The sequence below is a fragment of the Strongylocentrotus purpuratus genome, unplaced genomic scaffold, assembly GCF_000002235.5.
Source record: "Strongylocentrotus purpuratus isolate Spur 01 unplaced genomic scaffold, Spur_5.0 spur5_contig_861, whole genome shotgun sequence".
NCBI lineage: Eukaryota > Metazoa > Echinodermata > Echinoidea > Camarodonta > Strongylocentrotidae > Strongylocentrotus > Strongylocentrotus purpuratus.
In genome coordinates, this window is record NW_022145570.1 from 333,563 (window position 1) to 348,600 (window position 15,038).

General features: G+C 39.3%; 1 protein-coding gene across 1 annotated transcript; it reads left to right on the plus strand.

Annotated features, from left to right (window-relative positions):
* The first annotated feature begins 8,733 nt into the window (after window positions 1-8,733).
* LOC115929782 (serine/threonine-protein phosphatase 6 regulatory ankyrin repeat subunit C-like) lies at window positions 8,734-14,990 on the plus strand. Its single transcript, XM_030999788.1, has 4 exons — window positions 8,734-8,854; window positions 10,907-11,208; window positions 14,277-14,468; window positions 14,829-14,990. Exons 1-4 carry the CDS (start codon window positions 8,734-8,736, stop codon window positions 14,988-14,990), a joined length of 777 nt encoding a protein of 258 aa, XP_030855648.1.
* The last annotated feature ends 48 nt before the right edge of the window (window positions 14,991-15,038 follow it).

Genomic DNA, 15,038 nt, shown 5'->3' on the forward strand with positions numbered 1-15,038 from the left:
AGCAGACTGCTCCCGCCGTCAAAACTCGCGTCGAATAGTCAGACGACCACGAAATCCGAAAAACGACCGACAACCAGGCGAGATCTAACGACGCGGGGTTTGCGGGTGATCGTCTCCCCGAATTCAAGAGCGGACTTGAAATCGCGACCAGGAGAATACTATGGACGTCGATATCCTTTAGTCATTCTCGACGGCAAAAAAGGAAACCCTGACGCTTCGAACGCCGCATCCAAATCGAGCATGATCACGACCCGCAGTCTACCAGCTATCTCGAATACCAGTAAGGAGGCGACCACCAGCGAACAGACCTCGGCCCGTGTCGCCAAGCCCGACACCATCGCGGTCGAACAAGCCATTGAACTGAGTGCGGCAAGGATTAAGCCTGTCCATCTCAATATCTCTGAATGGTATCCAGAACTCGCCTGCAAGACCAAGAAATTGCATTCCAAGTCCCTGGACGATAGCAAACGACATATCCTCGACACCACATCGACAATGGCCAAATAATTGAGATTTATTGAAAGCTATGATGATTAAATATGAATATTGACGTTTACTTTCAGGATTATGTTGACATGAACAGAAAGGATGCCGCGGGATTGGTGCATTATCATGCTGTAAAGAAATGTGTAAATTTCAAATTGTTATGAAAAATGAAACGTCAATATATTGCCTCTGAAATCGACAGTCATGGGCTTTATTTGACATGATGGCAAGATGAAACTTGAACTAATATCATTTCAAATACACTTTTACTAATGTTACATGGTAATGTTAATCATAAAAATTGGCGATTGCAGCATAACGGCTGGTGTCAGTATTCCATAATTGTAGTATGTTTTCTTTAAATACCTTCCAAAAGATTGGATCTGTAAATTGTGCGTTGTATTACATCCGGACATCTGGAATAGATATTTCGTACAGGTGAAAACTTTTCATTAATATTCAATCCGCATATTATGTTTTACGATGTGAGAAAAAAAGAAAGAAAGAAAAGAGACGGGTTAGCAGCTTTGGAATAGAAACATTCATCTGGCATGTCTCTACTCCATGTCACGTGTGATTCGACTCATGAATAATTCATGAGAAGAAGAATAAAGAAACAGTGGAATAGACGTGATAGGAGAGGATGAGAAGGAGAAAAAATAAATGACTGTGAATAGCAGAAGTACACGTTTTCTCTTGGATGAATTGGCTAACATGTAAAGCTCTATAGGTTCTGGTTTGCTTAAAGGATAACTTAGAAATATAATGGTTATTTTAGGAGGCGGGAGAGGGGACAATGACTTTTCCTTATAGATGCTTATAATCCTCAGTCATTCCACACTTCTATAATGATAATGTCATATTTTTTTTCTTCAAAATGGTAACGTGTAACATCCCATTGTGTTGTCTCACTTATTATTTAATAAATTATTCAACAACATTTTATTCTCCTGCCGTAAAAGATGATAAAAAACATTGCTTTCCTGATTAATTGACTTAAACTATTAACAGTAAAAATGTTGATTGCACCAGGACAAGATTATGTCGTTAAAGTTTCAATATAAAGAAAAGTTTAATAATGATTTATTTTAATCACTAATTCTGTTCGGACATATTATCACACTGGTTACCATTTCTAAATTTCAACATCTTTTTATACACTAACTACCACTTTTTAAATTAAGCACCATATAACATGACGTTGTAATCGTCGAGATTTTACCAAATCTGTAATATTTCATTTGCGGTGAAGTTCTTCCATAGGTTTTATTTGTGTATAAATTTATCTAAACTTGCCACAAACTTTTAATTGTATTTTCCAGCTATTTCCTTTACGATATGGTCGTTAAACGATGCCAAATCCTTTTTTGTTGTATGCGCCTAAACTGTGATTGCAAGGACTTTCAAGAAATCAAGTTGAGGGCAATTTCAATACCATGTCCTTTTGCATTTGGAAATCATGTTCGGATTATGACCCAATTATGTCATTAGGGACTTTTAGATTTGCACAACGACAACGTGGATTGCTACGATCGACGTCCTTTTAATGCACTGCCTTGAATGGACGTCACACCTATCAGTCCACGCAAATCTAAAAGTCCCTATTGTCATGTCCGCACCCTTCAACAGATTACGCATGGGCATATCGAAATTATATCAACAACATTTTATTCTCCTGCAGTACAAGATGATAAAAAAACACATTATTAATTTGCCGATTAATTGACTTAAACTATTAACAGTAAAATATTGATTGCATCACAACAAAGTTGTCTCGGTTGATGTTTTTAATTTTTTCTCCGATCGTCGCTTATTAGTTATTTTTGCAATCAAGAAGATCATAGAATGCTATAAAAAGTTTAACCTCAAGTTGTGTGTAAAATTTCATGATATAATAGAAGCATATATTGCTAACATTATTTTTTGTTTATCAAGTCTAATAAGCAATCACCCGGAACATCACGACCTCATCGTAGAGAGACATTTAGAAGAAATGCATACAGTGTATGATGTGATCAGGGGTTTTCAATGACGAAAATTAAACTGTCAAACGATAATTTTAAGGTAGTTGTATCTACAAATTATACCACGTTAGTCATTTTGTCTAAAATGATACTCGATGGGTTATCAATAAACGCGTTCGGTAGCATTTTACGCTGTATATAGTTCCGAAGCTGTGACATCATAAAAATCTATTTTAGAATTTCTCAATTTTCCTCCTTTTTCCAAAAGAGCATCAAAAATAATGTCCGAATGTCGAAAACCAATTGAATATGTTAAGTATTGGCTGAGATATGACCATCTGAATAAATATATGTCCTATGGGAATTCAGTTTTATAGTGCTCTGGTTCCTAATGTTATGAACCAGAGCACTATAACAGTGAGTTCCCATAGGAAATTTATTTATTTAGATTTAGATTGAGATTTTTGATGACGTCACACTTCACCACTCTATTCCGCTCATCACATGAGATTTATCAAAATCAATGTTCGATAATCAGACACGTACAGATCACAGAGATTCAGTATCTACGCAGTTTTCTTCTTTTTGCGATTTAGTCATTTATTATGTCTGCAGATATCCATAGTAAGAACAACGTGATGTGAAATAAACTACCTAAACTAATGCGATTATGTTATCGAATATATTTCAATTTATTCATATAATGTGTTCGGCAAGTTGTATACATGTTTTATTAAATGTTGTACACTGTAGTTAAATTGGTTAATAAAACTTGTCAGTGTAATTACAAAAGACAACATTTCTTCTTGCTATTGTTTCTTGTTCAATAGTTTTATACCAGACTATTTCGATATAAAGAAATATTCAATTTGTAACATAAATTTGTAACTACGTACATATATAGAAACATAATGAGAAATGATTTGGGATATAAGCAACATTAATGTATCATACTAATCATGCACTATACAGTAGGCTTGCAGGTGCACGATGTGAGAGAGAGGGTGCACCCGCAAGCCTGTATATCTACATCACCATTACAACAATTCTATGCTAAAACGTGTTTTCACATCACGATGATGAAGATACATTCTAAGTTCAGATAATAAAAGCTGGGGTATATCATGTCATTCCAAAATCCAAATGATTGACACTTTCTCATTCTTGTCTTCATTCTCAAAACACAGCACATGATATACAGTCTAGGTATCCTAATCACGCGGAATTAGCGCGTGGGATCTCATAAAGTTTGTGGCAATCATACAATGCTCAATGATGATAACCCAATGCTCATAGCTCAGGACATGCTGATTTTCTTTAAGTATGTGAATGAAAAACTGTCCACAAGAAAGTAAAATCCAAGGGCTTTGGTGTTGTTTGAACTTCTCGGACACCTTTCACAAAGGCAAACTCCACTGAGCATGATGTTTATATTTAACACATCAACACAACAGACAGTTATCCATGTTTGCAAATAGTACCCCTTCAGCCGTCACATCTATTGAACAAGTACATTGCTGACAAGACTTGACGCTCTTGGACAGCTCCTTGCTCAAACAGAGACTTACAATGTGCAAAGAGATACCTGTATGTATATACAGTTGTACCTTTTATTCATTCACTGTACATTTACAGTGAGATAGATCTCTCCTTTAAATCACCCTTTCACGGAATAGGAAGTTATTTTCATGTATTAAAATATGTCAGGTACTTCTCACTTGAAGGATCACATAGTGTCGTAATCAATCGCTTTTCTGTTCCTTATAATGCCGTTATTTAATTAGTTTTAAATGTCGTCATGAAGACATTTGAGGTTGTATTTCCAGTAAGAGAGGGTATATGATAAACTACGGAAAGTGAAGAAAGAGAGTTCAAGAAAGAGAGGAAAAGAGAGAAAGAAAAATGAAACAGAGAGAACGAAAGGAAGAGAGAAGAGAGGTATAAAGGAGGAGAAATAAGGAGGTGTAAACCAAAAGGGGGAGAAAAAAGAGGGGAGAAAGGGTCAGAGAAGTATGAAAAGAAAGGCAGAGAGCAAAGGGAGAAACAGGAAGAGAGCTACGGAGAGTGTAAGAAGAAAAAAAAGAGGCGAAAGAAGAGAGTGTAAAAACTAAAGAGAAAGATGAAAGGAAGAGGAATAGAAATATAGAAAACATAAGAGAGAGGGAGGGGAGGTATAGAAAGGGAGACGAGAGAGTATAGAAAAAGAGGAGTGAAGCAGGGAAACAATGGCGTTTCTAGCGAAGGGTTGAAGCCTTTATAATATGTCCCCTCGACTGAAGACTATGACAAATCAATAAAACTTGCGATGGGTACATAAACCCACCCGCCCTGGAATTAGGAGGATCTGGGAATACGCCACTGAGAAAATACATGTATATACAAAGAACATAGATGGCAGTGTGCCAGAACGGAGGACTGAGATGCATGAGGAGCGAGAAAACCATATAGATCAAATTAGAAAGATAATAAATGGATATCAAAATACACAGATATGTACACACCTAAACCCACGCACACACACACGCACACACATATTGATTGAGACCTAAAATATATTGTAAGTCAGTCAGATATCAACTAAGAAATCTAAGAAATCTAGGTTTTATTAGGAAATACTTAAGTCGTTCAACCACAGAGAAACTTGTACATGCTCTTATTTCATCACGCTTAGATTTCTGTAATTCTATTCTCTATCTACTCCCTAACACACAACTTTCTCGACTTCAGAAACTGCAAAATACTGCTGCACGTATTGTCACACTTTCTTCTCGTAGAACCCACATCACCCCCATTCTCAAAACTCTTCACTGGCTCCCGGTATGTGACCGAATCATTTTTAAGTTGTTGTTGTTAGTTTTCCATTCATTGTATGACTCTGCTCCTTCCTACAATATCAAGTTGATTGTTAAGTATAAGCCTACAAGACGTCTTCGTTCATCTCAATCCTCCTTATTAGTTGTCCCTAAGACGCGCAGTTCCTGGGGGGATAGAGCTTTTTCTCATTCTGGTCCGTCCCTTTGGAATAAGCTGCCACTTAGTATTCGTAATCTAACTACCCTTCATGCCTTCAAAGTTGCTCTAAAAACCCATCTCTTTCTAAACAGTGCTATTTAATCATGTCAATGTAGCGTAATAATTTGTGTTGTTTTAGTTTACTTTATTTTAGTTAAGAATGTTATATTTTTGTGATAGTAATACATGTATGTACAGCGCCATTAGCGTCAGAGCCTGGCGGATACCGGCGCTATATAAATATCCATATTATTATTATTATTATTATATTAACCTTTATCACGGTTACTGTCAAACGTTGATGTCATGTCATCAGGGGCGGCGATTTCTTTTCATGACGGAGGGGGGGGGGGGGGGGGGGTTACGAAATGCGGCTGACGAGGGAGCAGTGGTGTAATGAGCAAAAAACATTTGGGGGGGGGGGGCAGAAAAACCCCGCATCACCACTCTTACATGTTACATTCAGGCCCCGCGGAACGTTTTTCAAAGTGGGAGAGGGGGGGGGGGGCTAAAGTATTTACCAGGTATCAGCAAAGCGAGAGAAGCTAGTGAAACGTAAATTGGCGTGGGGTCCATGTGTAAAGCCACAACGGGGTCAGGGGGCATAGTCCCTTGAAGCTCAGGGGTTTTAGACATTTAAACAACGGTCAGATGAGCATCCAGGGGTTGCCCTAGGGCCCTTTGTGGGGTCCAGTGGGCAAAGCCCCCCGGAGCTCAGGTTGTTTTAGGCAAGAAAACTACGTTCAGATGAGCATTCAGGGACCCGCCTTATAGGGCCCTGGTACGGTCCAGAGCCCCCGGAATCTCAGGGATAAACCATGTCATTCCAGCTATATTTTTAAATCACTGGTATCGAATTAAAAATAAACCACGATTGAATCATATTAGGGGGAAACTGCCCACCAAGCCCCCTTGCACTCTTGGACCCTCCTGAGCCTAAAAGTTTGTTGCAGTCTTTAGTCAGTATTTGCTATTTTTTCAACTTCTCCGGGAGGTGGGGGGGGGGGTGTACGATCCACCCTAAACAAAAATTGAGGGGGGACGTGTCCCCCCTTCCCCTCGGGATAACCGCCCCTGCAATTGTTCCTCAATTGTTCATATTTATAATTGGCATATTTGGTTGAGCATATCGAATTTTAAAACCTCCTGTGTTTGCTTCATCCCTCTCTACATTTTATTCCACCTTTAAAGACAATGTTTTTCTTTTGAAACGATAAAGTTCAATACTTCGTTCGGCTAGTTGTAAAGGGATCAGCCTGGAAGTCTCTTTTACTTTGTGAATTCTATTTTGTCACAAACTGATTAACAAAGAGTTTTTTTTATGGAATGTAGACATGCACAATTTCACCCACTTTAGTTTTTGAAGCGATGCCCAAAGCTGGCGCCATCAGATCAAAAGGGGATTTCCAAAGAAAATTAACTCTGAGAATACTGAGCAAAATACTGTACGGGATTTATGTGGAGTGTCTTTATAAAAGTGCTTTAATGGCACTGTATGGCTTATAATCACTAAACTGTGCATGAAATCACATCCAATCATGCAAAAAAATCAATTGATCTACAACAGACTTGAAAGGAGTTTTGCACTCTTTTCAAACAATGTACATATTTTCCTTTCATGATGGAATCAAAGATAATAAAATACGGTAACCCTTGCAAAAAACATCATGTAAACGGGAAATAATCAAATGTATAGCTGAATATATCGGGATCTGGCAAAGAGAAAAGGCGTGTATTATTCTGACTAGGCCAAAATTCAAAAATCACTTGCCAAATTTCTTTATTAACTACAGAACTTAACAGTGAGCACAATATATATTTTGCCTTTCCGTCCGAGGGGGGGGGGGGGGGATTGGTCCTATCTTGGATATATCTTTTAAACAATACTGTCACTTTCCTTGCTTTATCCATTCGATATAACTATGCACCGTGGTAAATATTGATATATATTGACAAATTCATGTGTACCTCAGTCCAACAAAGCAGTTTAATGTTCTCAGAAAAGCTTTCCAGGCGACCTAGGCTGTAACTGGGAATTAATATATTACCCAAGGGCACTACGCGTGTTGATTTCCGGGACTTCAATAAAGAAGAATTCGTAAAAATGTATTTTGCTAAGACATGCACTCTCCATGGACTGCAATGCGATGGATAAAGACTGTTGACTGGAAATAATTCACCATCATCATCTTCCCCTCCATTACTGTGATCACCATAATCATTAAAATACTGAACACATCATCATCGTCGTCGTCGTCATCGATAATATTACAAGAATGATTAGCTTTTGTCGGATTTTTGTCCTCACCTTCACCGCATTATCATTACCATACCTAGTGCCATAGTCAGAGTTAGTATTTGCTTTTTCATGAGTAATTCAACTATTAAAGGATACGAATCAGCGTCCTCAACGCATAGTTAATATTCTAAGTATTTTGTAGTAAGATACATCAGTAGGGGGTAAAATTTTGCTTCTATATTAAGAGTTGAGTCATAAAACATTTCCCTACTTAGAATATAAATTTATGTCTCCGTGAAAAGACGAATAGAACAAACGTTTCAACCCTTTATTTTAGAGGGAAAGGGAAGGAAGGAGTGAGAAATGCACTCACTATACATTTATCGAAATGTTGGTGATTGCTGATTGTTGATGAAAAAGAGGAAAGAAAGGAGAGAAGCCAAACAATGGAACGGGAATGACAGAGATTTGCATTACGATTTAGTTCACTGCACAGGACTTTGGAACTTGTTGAAAACGAAAACAAAATGACAATGGCACATTGCGGTTATGAATTTGTAAAAAAAAAAAAAAAATCAGTATAGAGTATATTTATGCTCTTAACATGCAAAGTGCAACCGGACTATCTGCTACGAAAGGTTTAGATTCTTAATCGCAACATATCGTAGTCGAGCGTAATGAGATAAGTAGACGATTACAAAAACTGTGCTAGATTAGGATGTCTGGTACACCGGTGCTTCTTTAAGTATGGATGACTTGAATCAACAGCTTCATAAGGCAGCCTCGAGGGGTAAAATCAAAAGCGTTACAAAACTGCTACAACAGGGTTCCAACTTAAACCAGACGGACCCAGATGGAAACACAAGTTTACATAACGCGGTGAAGAAAGACCGTAGAACCGTCACTGAGTATCTCATAAACCAAGGTGCTGATGTTGAGAAGGCGACTCCAGATGGACAAACACCCTTACATCTTGCTGCATTACTCGGACGTCTTAAAGCATCGAAAATCATACTCAGTCATGGAGCTAATATGGAGAAAGAAGACAAGGACGGCCACTCTGCATTACACAGCGCTGTAAGGAATGGTCACCTTGATGTCACCAAATATCTGATCAGTAAAGGAGCTATGGTGAATAAGGGAAATAATGAAGGTAAGACGGCATTACACAGTGCTGCTTTCAGTGGCCGAATTAAAATAGTGAAATACCTGATCAGTCAAGGAGCTGAGGTGAACAAGGGGGATAATAACGGAAGGACTTCATTACACTTTGCTGCTGGAAAGGGTCATCTTGATGTCACCAAATATCTCATCAGTAAAGGAGCTGAGGTGAATAAGGGAGATAATGACGGTTGGACTGCATTACACCGTGCTGCTCAGAATGGTCATCTTGATGTCACCAAAAATCTAATCAGTCAAGGAGCTGAGGTGAATAAGGGGGGTAATGACGGAAGGACTGCATTAAACAGTGCTGCTAGGAATGGTCATCTTAAAATAGTTAAATATCTCATCAGTAAAGGAGCTGAAGTGAATAAGGGAGATAATGACGGTTGGACTGCATTAAATAGTGCTGCTCAGAATGGTCATCTTAAAATAGTTAAATATCTCATCAGTAAAGGAGCTGAGGTGAATAAGGGAGATAATGACGGTTGGACTGCATTAAATAGTGCTGCTCAGAATGGTCATCTTAAAATAGTTAAATATCTCATCAGTAAAGGAGCTGAGGTGAATAAGGGAGATAATGACGGTTGGACTGCATTACTCCTTGCTGCTTGGAATGGTCAGCTTAATGTCACCAAACATCTAATCAGTCAAGGAGCTGAGGTGAATAAGGGGAATAATGACGGAAGGACTGCATTACACGGTGCTGCTTTCAATGATCATCTTGATGTCACCGAATACCTGATCAGTCAAGGAGCTGAGGTGATTATGGGAGATAATGACGGCTGGACTGCATTAAATAGTGCTGCTCAGAATGGTCATCTTGATGTCACCAAATATCTGATCAGTCAAGGAGCTGAGGTGAATAGGGGAAAGGGTAACGGTTTGACTCCATTACACTTTGCTGCTCGGAAGGGTCATCTTGACGTCACCAAATATCTGATCAGTCAAGGAGCTGAGGTGAATATGGGAGATAATGACGGTGGGACTGCATTAAACAGTGCTGCTTTCAATGGTCATCTTAATGTCACCAAATATCTAATCAGTCAAGGAGCTGAGGTGAATAAGGGGAATAATGACGGAAGGACTGCATTAAACAGTGCTGCTAGGAATGGTCATCTTAAAATAGTTAAATATCTGATCAGTCAAGGAGCTGAGGTGAATAAGGATAATAATTACGGTTGGACTTCATTACACTTTGCTGCTGGGAAGGGTCATCTTGATGTCACCAAATATCTCATCAGTAAAGGAGCTGAGGTGAATAAGGGAGACAATGACGGTTGGACTGCATTAAACCTTGCTGCTCAGAATGGTCATCTTGATGTCACCAAATATCTGATCAGTCAAGGAGCTGAGGTGATTATGGGAGATAAGGCGGGTAGGACTGCATTATGCGGTGCTTCTCTGAATGGTCATCTTGATGTCACCAAATATCTGATCAGTCAAGGAGCTGAGGTGAATATGGGAGATAATGACGGTTGGACTGCATTAAATAGTGCTGCTCAGAATGGTCATCTTGATGTCACCAAGTATCTGATCAGTCAAGGAGCTGAGGTGAATATGGGAGATAATGACGGTTGGACTGCATTAAACAGTGCTGCTCAGAATGGTCATCTTAATGTCACCAAATATCTGATCAGTCAAGGAGCTGAGGTGAATAGGGGAAATAAGGCGGGTAGGACTGCTTTATGCGGTGCCTCTCTGAAAGGTCATCTTGATGTCATCAAATATCTCATAGGTCAAGGAGCTGATGTAAATAAGGGAAGTAATAATGGTTGGACTGTATTACACAGTGCTGCTCAGAATGGTCATCTTGATGTCACCAAATATCTTATCAGTAAAGGAGCTGAGGTGAAAAGGGGAGATAATGACGGTTGGACTGCATTAAACAGTTCTGCCTCAAATGGTCATCTTGATGTCACCAAATATCTCATCAGCCAAGGAGCTGAGGTGAATAGGGGAAGTAATGAGGGTTGGACTGCATTAAACAGTGCTGCTTGCAAAGGTCATCTTGATGTCACCAAATATATCATCAGTCAAGGAGCTGAGGTGAATGGGGGAAACAACGATGGAAGGACTGCATTACGCAGTGCTGCTTTCAATGGACATCTTGATGTCATCAAATTTCTCATCAGTCAAGGAGCTGATGTAAATAAGGGAAGTAATAATGGTTGGACTGTATTACACAGTGCTGCTTTCAATGGTCATCTTGATGTCACTGAATACCTGATCAGCCAAGGAGCTGAGGTGACTATGGGAAGTAATGAGGGTTGGACTGCATTGAACATTGCTGCTTTCAATGGTCATCTTGATGTCACTGAATACCTGATCAGCCAAGGAGCTGAGGTGAATAGGGGAAGTAATGAGGGTTGGACTGCATTACACGGTGCTGCTTTCAAAGGTCATCTTGATGTCACCGAATACCTGATCAGTCAAGGAGCTGAGGTGACTATGGGAAGTAATGAGGGTTGGACTGCATTAAACTGTGCTGCTTTGAATGGACATCTTGATGTCACCGAATACCTGATCAGTCAAGGAGCTGAGGTGAATATGAGAAGTAATGAGGGTTGGACTGCATTAAACTGTGCTGCTTTGAATGGACATCTTGATGTCATCAAATATCTCATAGGTCAACGAGCTGAGGTGAATAGGGGAAGTAATGACGGTTGGACTGTATTACGCAGTGCTACTCAGAATGGTCATCTTGATGTCACCAAATATCTGATCAGTCAAGGAGCTGAGGTGAATAGGGGAAATAAGGCGGGGGTGACTGCATTACACGGTGCTGCTTTCAATGATCATCTTGATGTCACCGAATACCTGATCAGTCAAGGAGCTGAGGTGAATAGGGGAGATAATGACGGTTGGACTGCATTAAACAGTGCTGCTTTTAATGGACATCTTGATGTCACCGAATACCTGATCAGTCAAGGAGCTGAGGTGAATAGGAGAAGTAATGAGGGTTCGACGGCATTGAACATTGCTGCTTTCAATGGTCATCTTGATGTCACTGAATACCTGATCAGCCAAGGAGCTGTGGTGAATAGGGGAAAGGGTAACGGTTTGACTCCATTACACTTTGCTGCTCGGAAGGGTCATCTTGACGTCACCAAATATCTGATCAGTCAAGGAGCTGAGGTGAATATGGGAGATAATGACGGTGGGACTGCATTAAACAGTGCTGCTTTCAATGGTCATCTTGATGTCACCAAATATCTGATCAGTCGAGGAGCTGAGGTGAATAGGGGAAGTAATAAAGTTTGGACTTCATTACACAGTTCTGCTTGGAATGGCCACCTTGATGTCACCAAATATCTGATCAGCCAAGGAGCTGTGGTGAATAGGGGAAAGGGTAACGGTTTGACTCCATTACACTTTGCTGCTCGGAAGGGTCATCTTGACGTCACCAAATATCTGATCAGTCAAGGAGCTGAGGTGAATATGGGAGATAATGACGGTGGGACTGCATTAAACAGTGCTGCTTTCAATGGTCATCTTGATGTCACCAAATATCTGATCAGTCAAGGAGCTGAGGTGAATAGGGGAAGTAATAAAGTTTGGACTTCATTACACAGTTCTGCTTGGAATGGCTACCTTGATGTCACCAAATATCTGATAAGCCAAGGAGCTGAGGTGAATAGGGGAAAGGGTAACGGTTTGACTCCATTACACTTTGCTGCTCGGAAGGGTCATCTTGACGTCACCAAATATCTGATCAGTCAAGGAGCTGAGGTGAATATGGGAGATAATGACGGTGGGACTGCATTAAACAGTGCTGCTTTCAATGGTCATCTTGATGTCACCAAATATCTGATCAGTCAAGGAGCTGAGGTGAATAGGGGAAGTAATAAAGTTTGGACTTCATTACACAGTTCTGCTTGGAATGGCTACCTTGATGTCACCAAATATCTGATAAGCCAAGGAGCTGAGGTGAATAGGGGAAAGGGTAACGGTTGGACTCCATTACACTTTGCTGCTGGGAAGGGTCATCTTGATGTCACCAAATATCTGATCAGTCAAGGAGCTGAGGTGAATAAGGTAGATAATGACGGTCGGACTGCATTAAACCTTGCTGCTCAGGAGGGTCATCTTGATGTCACGAAATATCTCACCAGCCAAGAGGTTGAGGTTACTAAGGGAAATAACGTGAGAAGGACTTCATTACACCTCACTGCTGGGAAGGGTCACCTTGATGTCACCAAATATCTGATCAGTCAAGGAGCTAAGGTGAATAAAGGAGAAATGGACGGTTGGACTCTAAAACCGAGAAGAGTGCCTCATATTTTCTTTATCATTCTATCATTTTTTGTCTATTTTTCTTTTTCTCTTTCTGTCTTTCCTCATGTAGGCTTAAGTTTTTCCTTTTTTCACTTCTTATATTATTCTTTGTTTTCCTTTCATATTTGTCTTTCTGTTTTTCTTGTTATTGTTTGTTGTTATCATTCTATCATTTTATCTTTCTATCTTTCCTCATGTTATTTTTTGTTTATTCCTTCTACCACCTTTTCTTATGGAATTCTTTGTTTTGATCGTTCTATCATTTTCTTTCTACACCATTCCTTATGTTATTCTTTGTTTTTTCCTTTTATCACCTTCTCTTATGTTATTCTTTGTTTTTATCATTCTATCAATTTCTCTTTCTGTCTTTCCTTATGTTATTATTCGTTACTTCCTTCTATCACCTTCTCTTATGTTATTCTTCGTTTTATTATTCTGTTTTTTCCTCTTCCTCTCTATTCTTACGCGATCATTTGATTCTTCCTTCTGTCACCTTTTCTTATGTTATTCTTCGTCTCCACCTTGTCTTACGTTATTCCTTGTTTTTTTTTTTATAATTCTATCACTTTCTCTTTCTGTCTTTCCATAAGTTATTCTTTGTTTCTTCCTTCACCTTCTCTGATGTTAATGTTTTGTTTTTCCTTCTATCAACTCCTTTTATGTTATTCATTGTTTTTATTATTCTATTATTTTCTCTCCCTATCTTTCCTTACGCCATCTTCGTTTCTTTTTTCTATCACCTCCTCTTATGTTATTCTTTCTTTTTATCATTCTATCATTTTCTCTCTATCTCTCCTTATATATTTATATGTTTTTATTCTTGTACAGTAATCTCTTCCTCTCTTTCATTTCTTTCCCACCCAAACACACTCACTTCCGGCTAAAGATCGCTTCCTGGCACGGTTTATGTTCACACTGCACGCTAAATCGGTTTAGGGCGATCGATCTAGGAAGCAAACCGGTCCAGAAGATCGCTTCCTGGACCGTTTGTCTGTTCACACTCACAGTTAGACCGAAGTGAATGAGATCGGGGTCTATTCATAGCTAAGTTACAAGTACTCGAATCATTGGTTGTCAATACTTAATATTTACTTGTTATTCTCAAGTTTTTATGCTGCTTATTTTCTCATATCCAGCTCGAACATAATGATTTAACGGATATCCATCTTGCTATCCTTCACGGTCACACCTCTACTATTGAGAAGTTAGTTTCTGAGGGAGCTGATCTTAATATCCAGTCACCTGACGGACAGCAGTGTCTCCATACAGCCATTAAACTCTGCTACAACAGCGAGAAAATTGTGCAAGAAACGGACACACTGAGAAAGGTGAGTCATACCCCAGAAACCCCAATGAGACCAACACCAGACAAACGAGAGTCTATAAGCAACAAATTATATTCTTGCAAAATAATGGTCAGTTTCGGAGTCTACATGGAGTCGCTATGGCAGTGTAACTGACATAATGCTGCTCCTCTAATTCTTTAGGGAATCCTTGAATCTGATACCCGTGATTTGTCAAAGAAAAAGTTAGTGTCTGGGCGTGTGATTGTGTGTATGGGTAAATTCACAATTTTAATAGGGATTTCCAATACTGTGAATCCAAGAGGCAGCGTTACACTTTGTTCATCCACCCTTGCTATTGATGGGCAATTCTAATAAAAAAGTAAATATGTTTTTATGTTTCAGATCTCTGATGAGTATTACAAGGGCGAACTTTCTCCTGAGAAGGCATTGGTGTTTTATCTCCTAGAGAATGGAGCAAAGTTAGATGTGAGGGACACGACAGGCAACCTAGCAATCCAATATGCCAAGGACGAAGTGGTCAAACAGATGATTTTGTCGAGGTGATACATTCAAGTCTAAAAGAATAACATGTTGTCCCTGCCAGTTGTAAAA

Excerpts from the sequence above, each read along its gene's own strand:
- LOC115929782 (XM_030999788.1), top strand. The coding sequence starts at position 8,734 with ATGGAGAAAGAAGACAAGGACGGCCACTCTGCATTACACAGCGCTGTA. Across the intron at positions 8,855-10,906 it reads GAATAAGGGAAATAATGAAG|CTGAGGTGAATGGGGGAAAC; the intron begins GTAAGACGGCAT and ends TCAGTCAAGGAG. Across the intron at positions 14,469-14,828 it reads AAACGGACACACTGAGAAAG|ATCTCTGATGAGTATTACAA; the intron begins GTGAGTCATACC and ends TTTATGTTTCAG.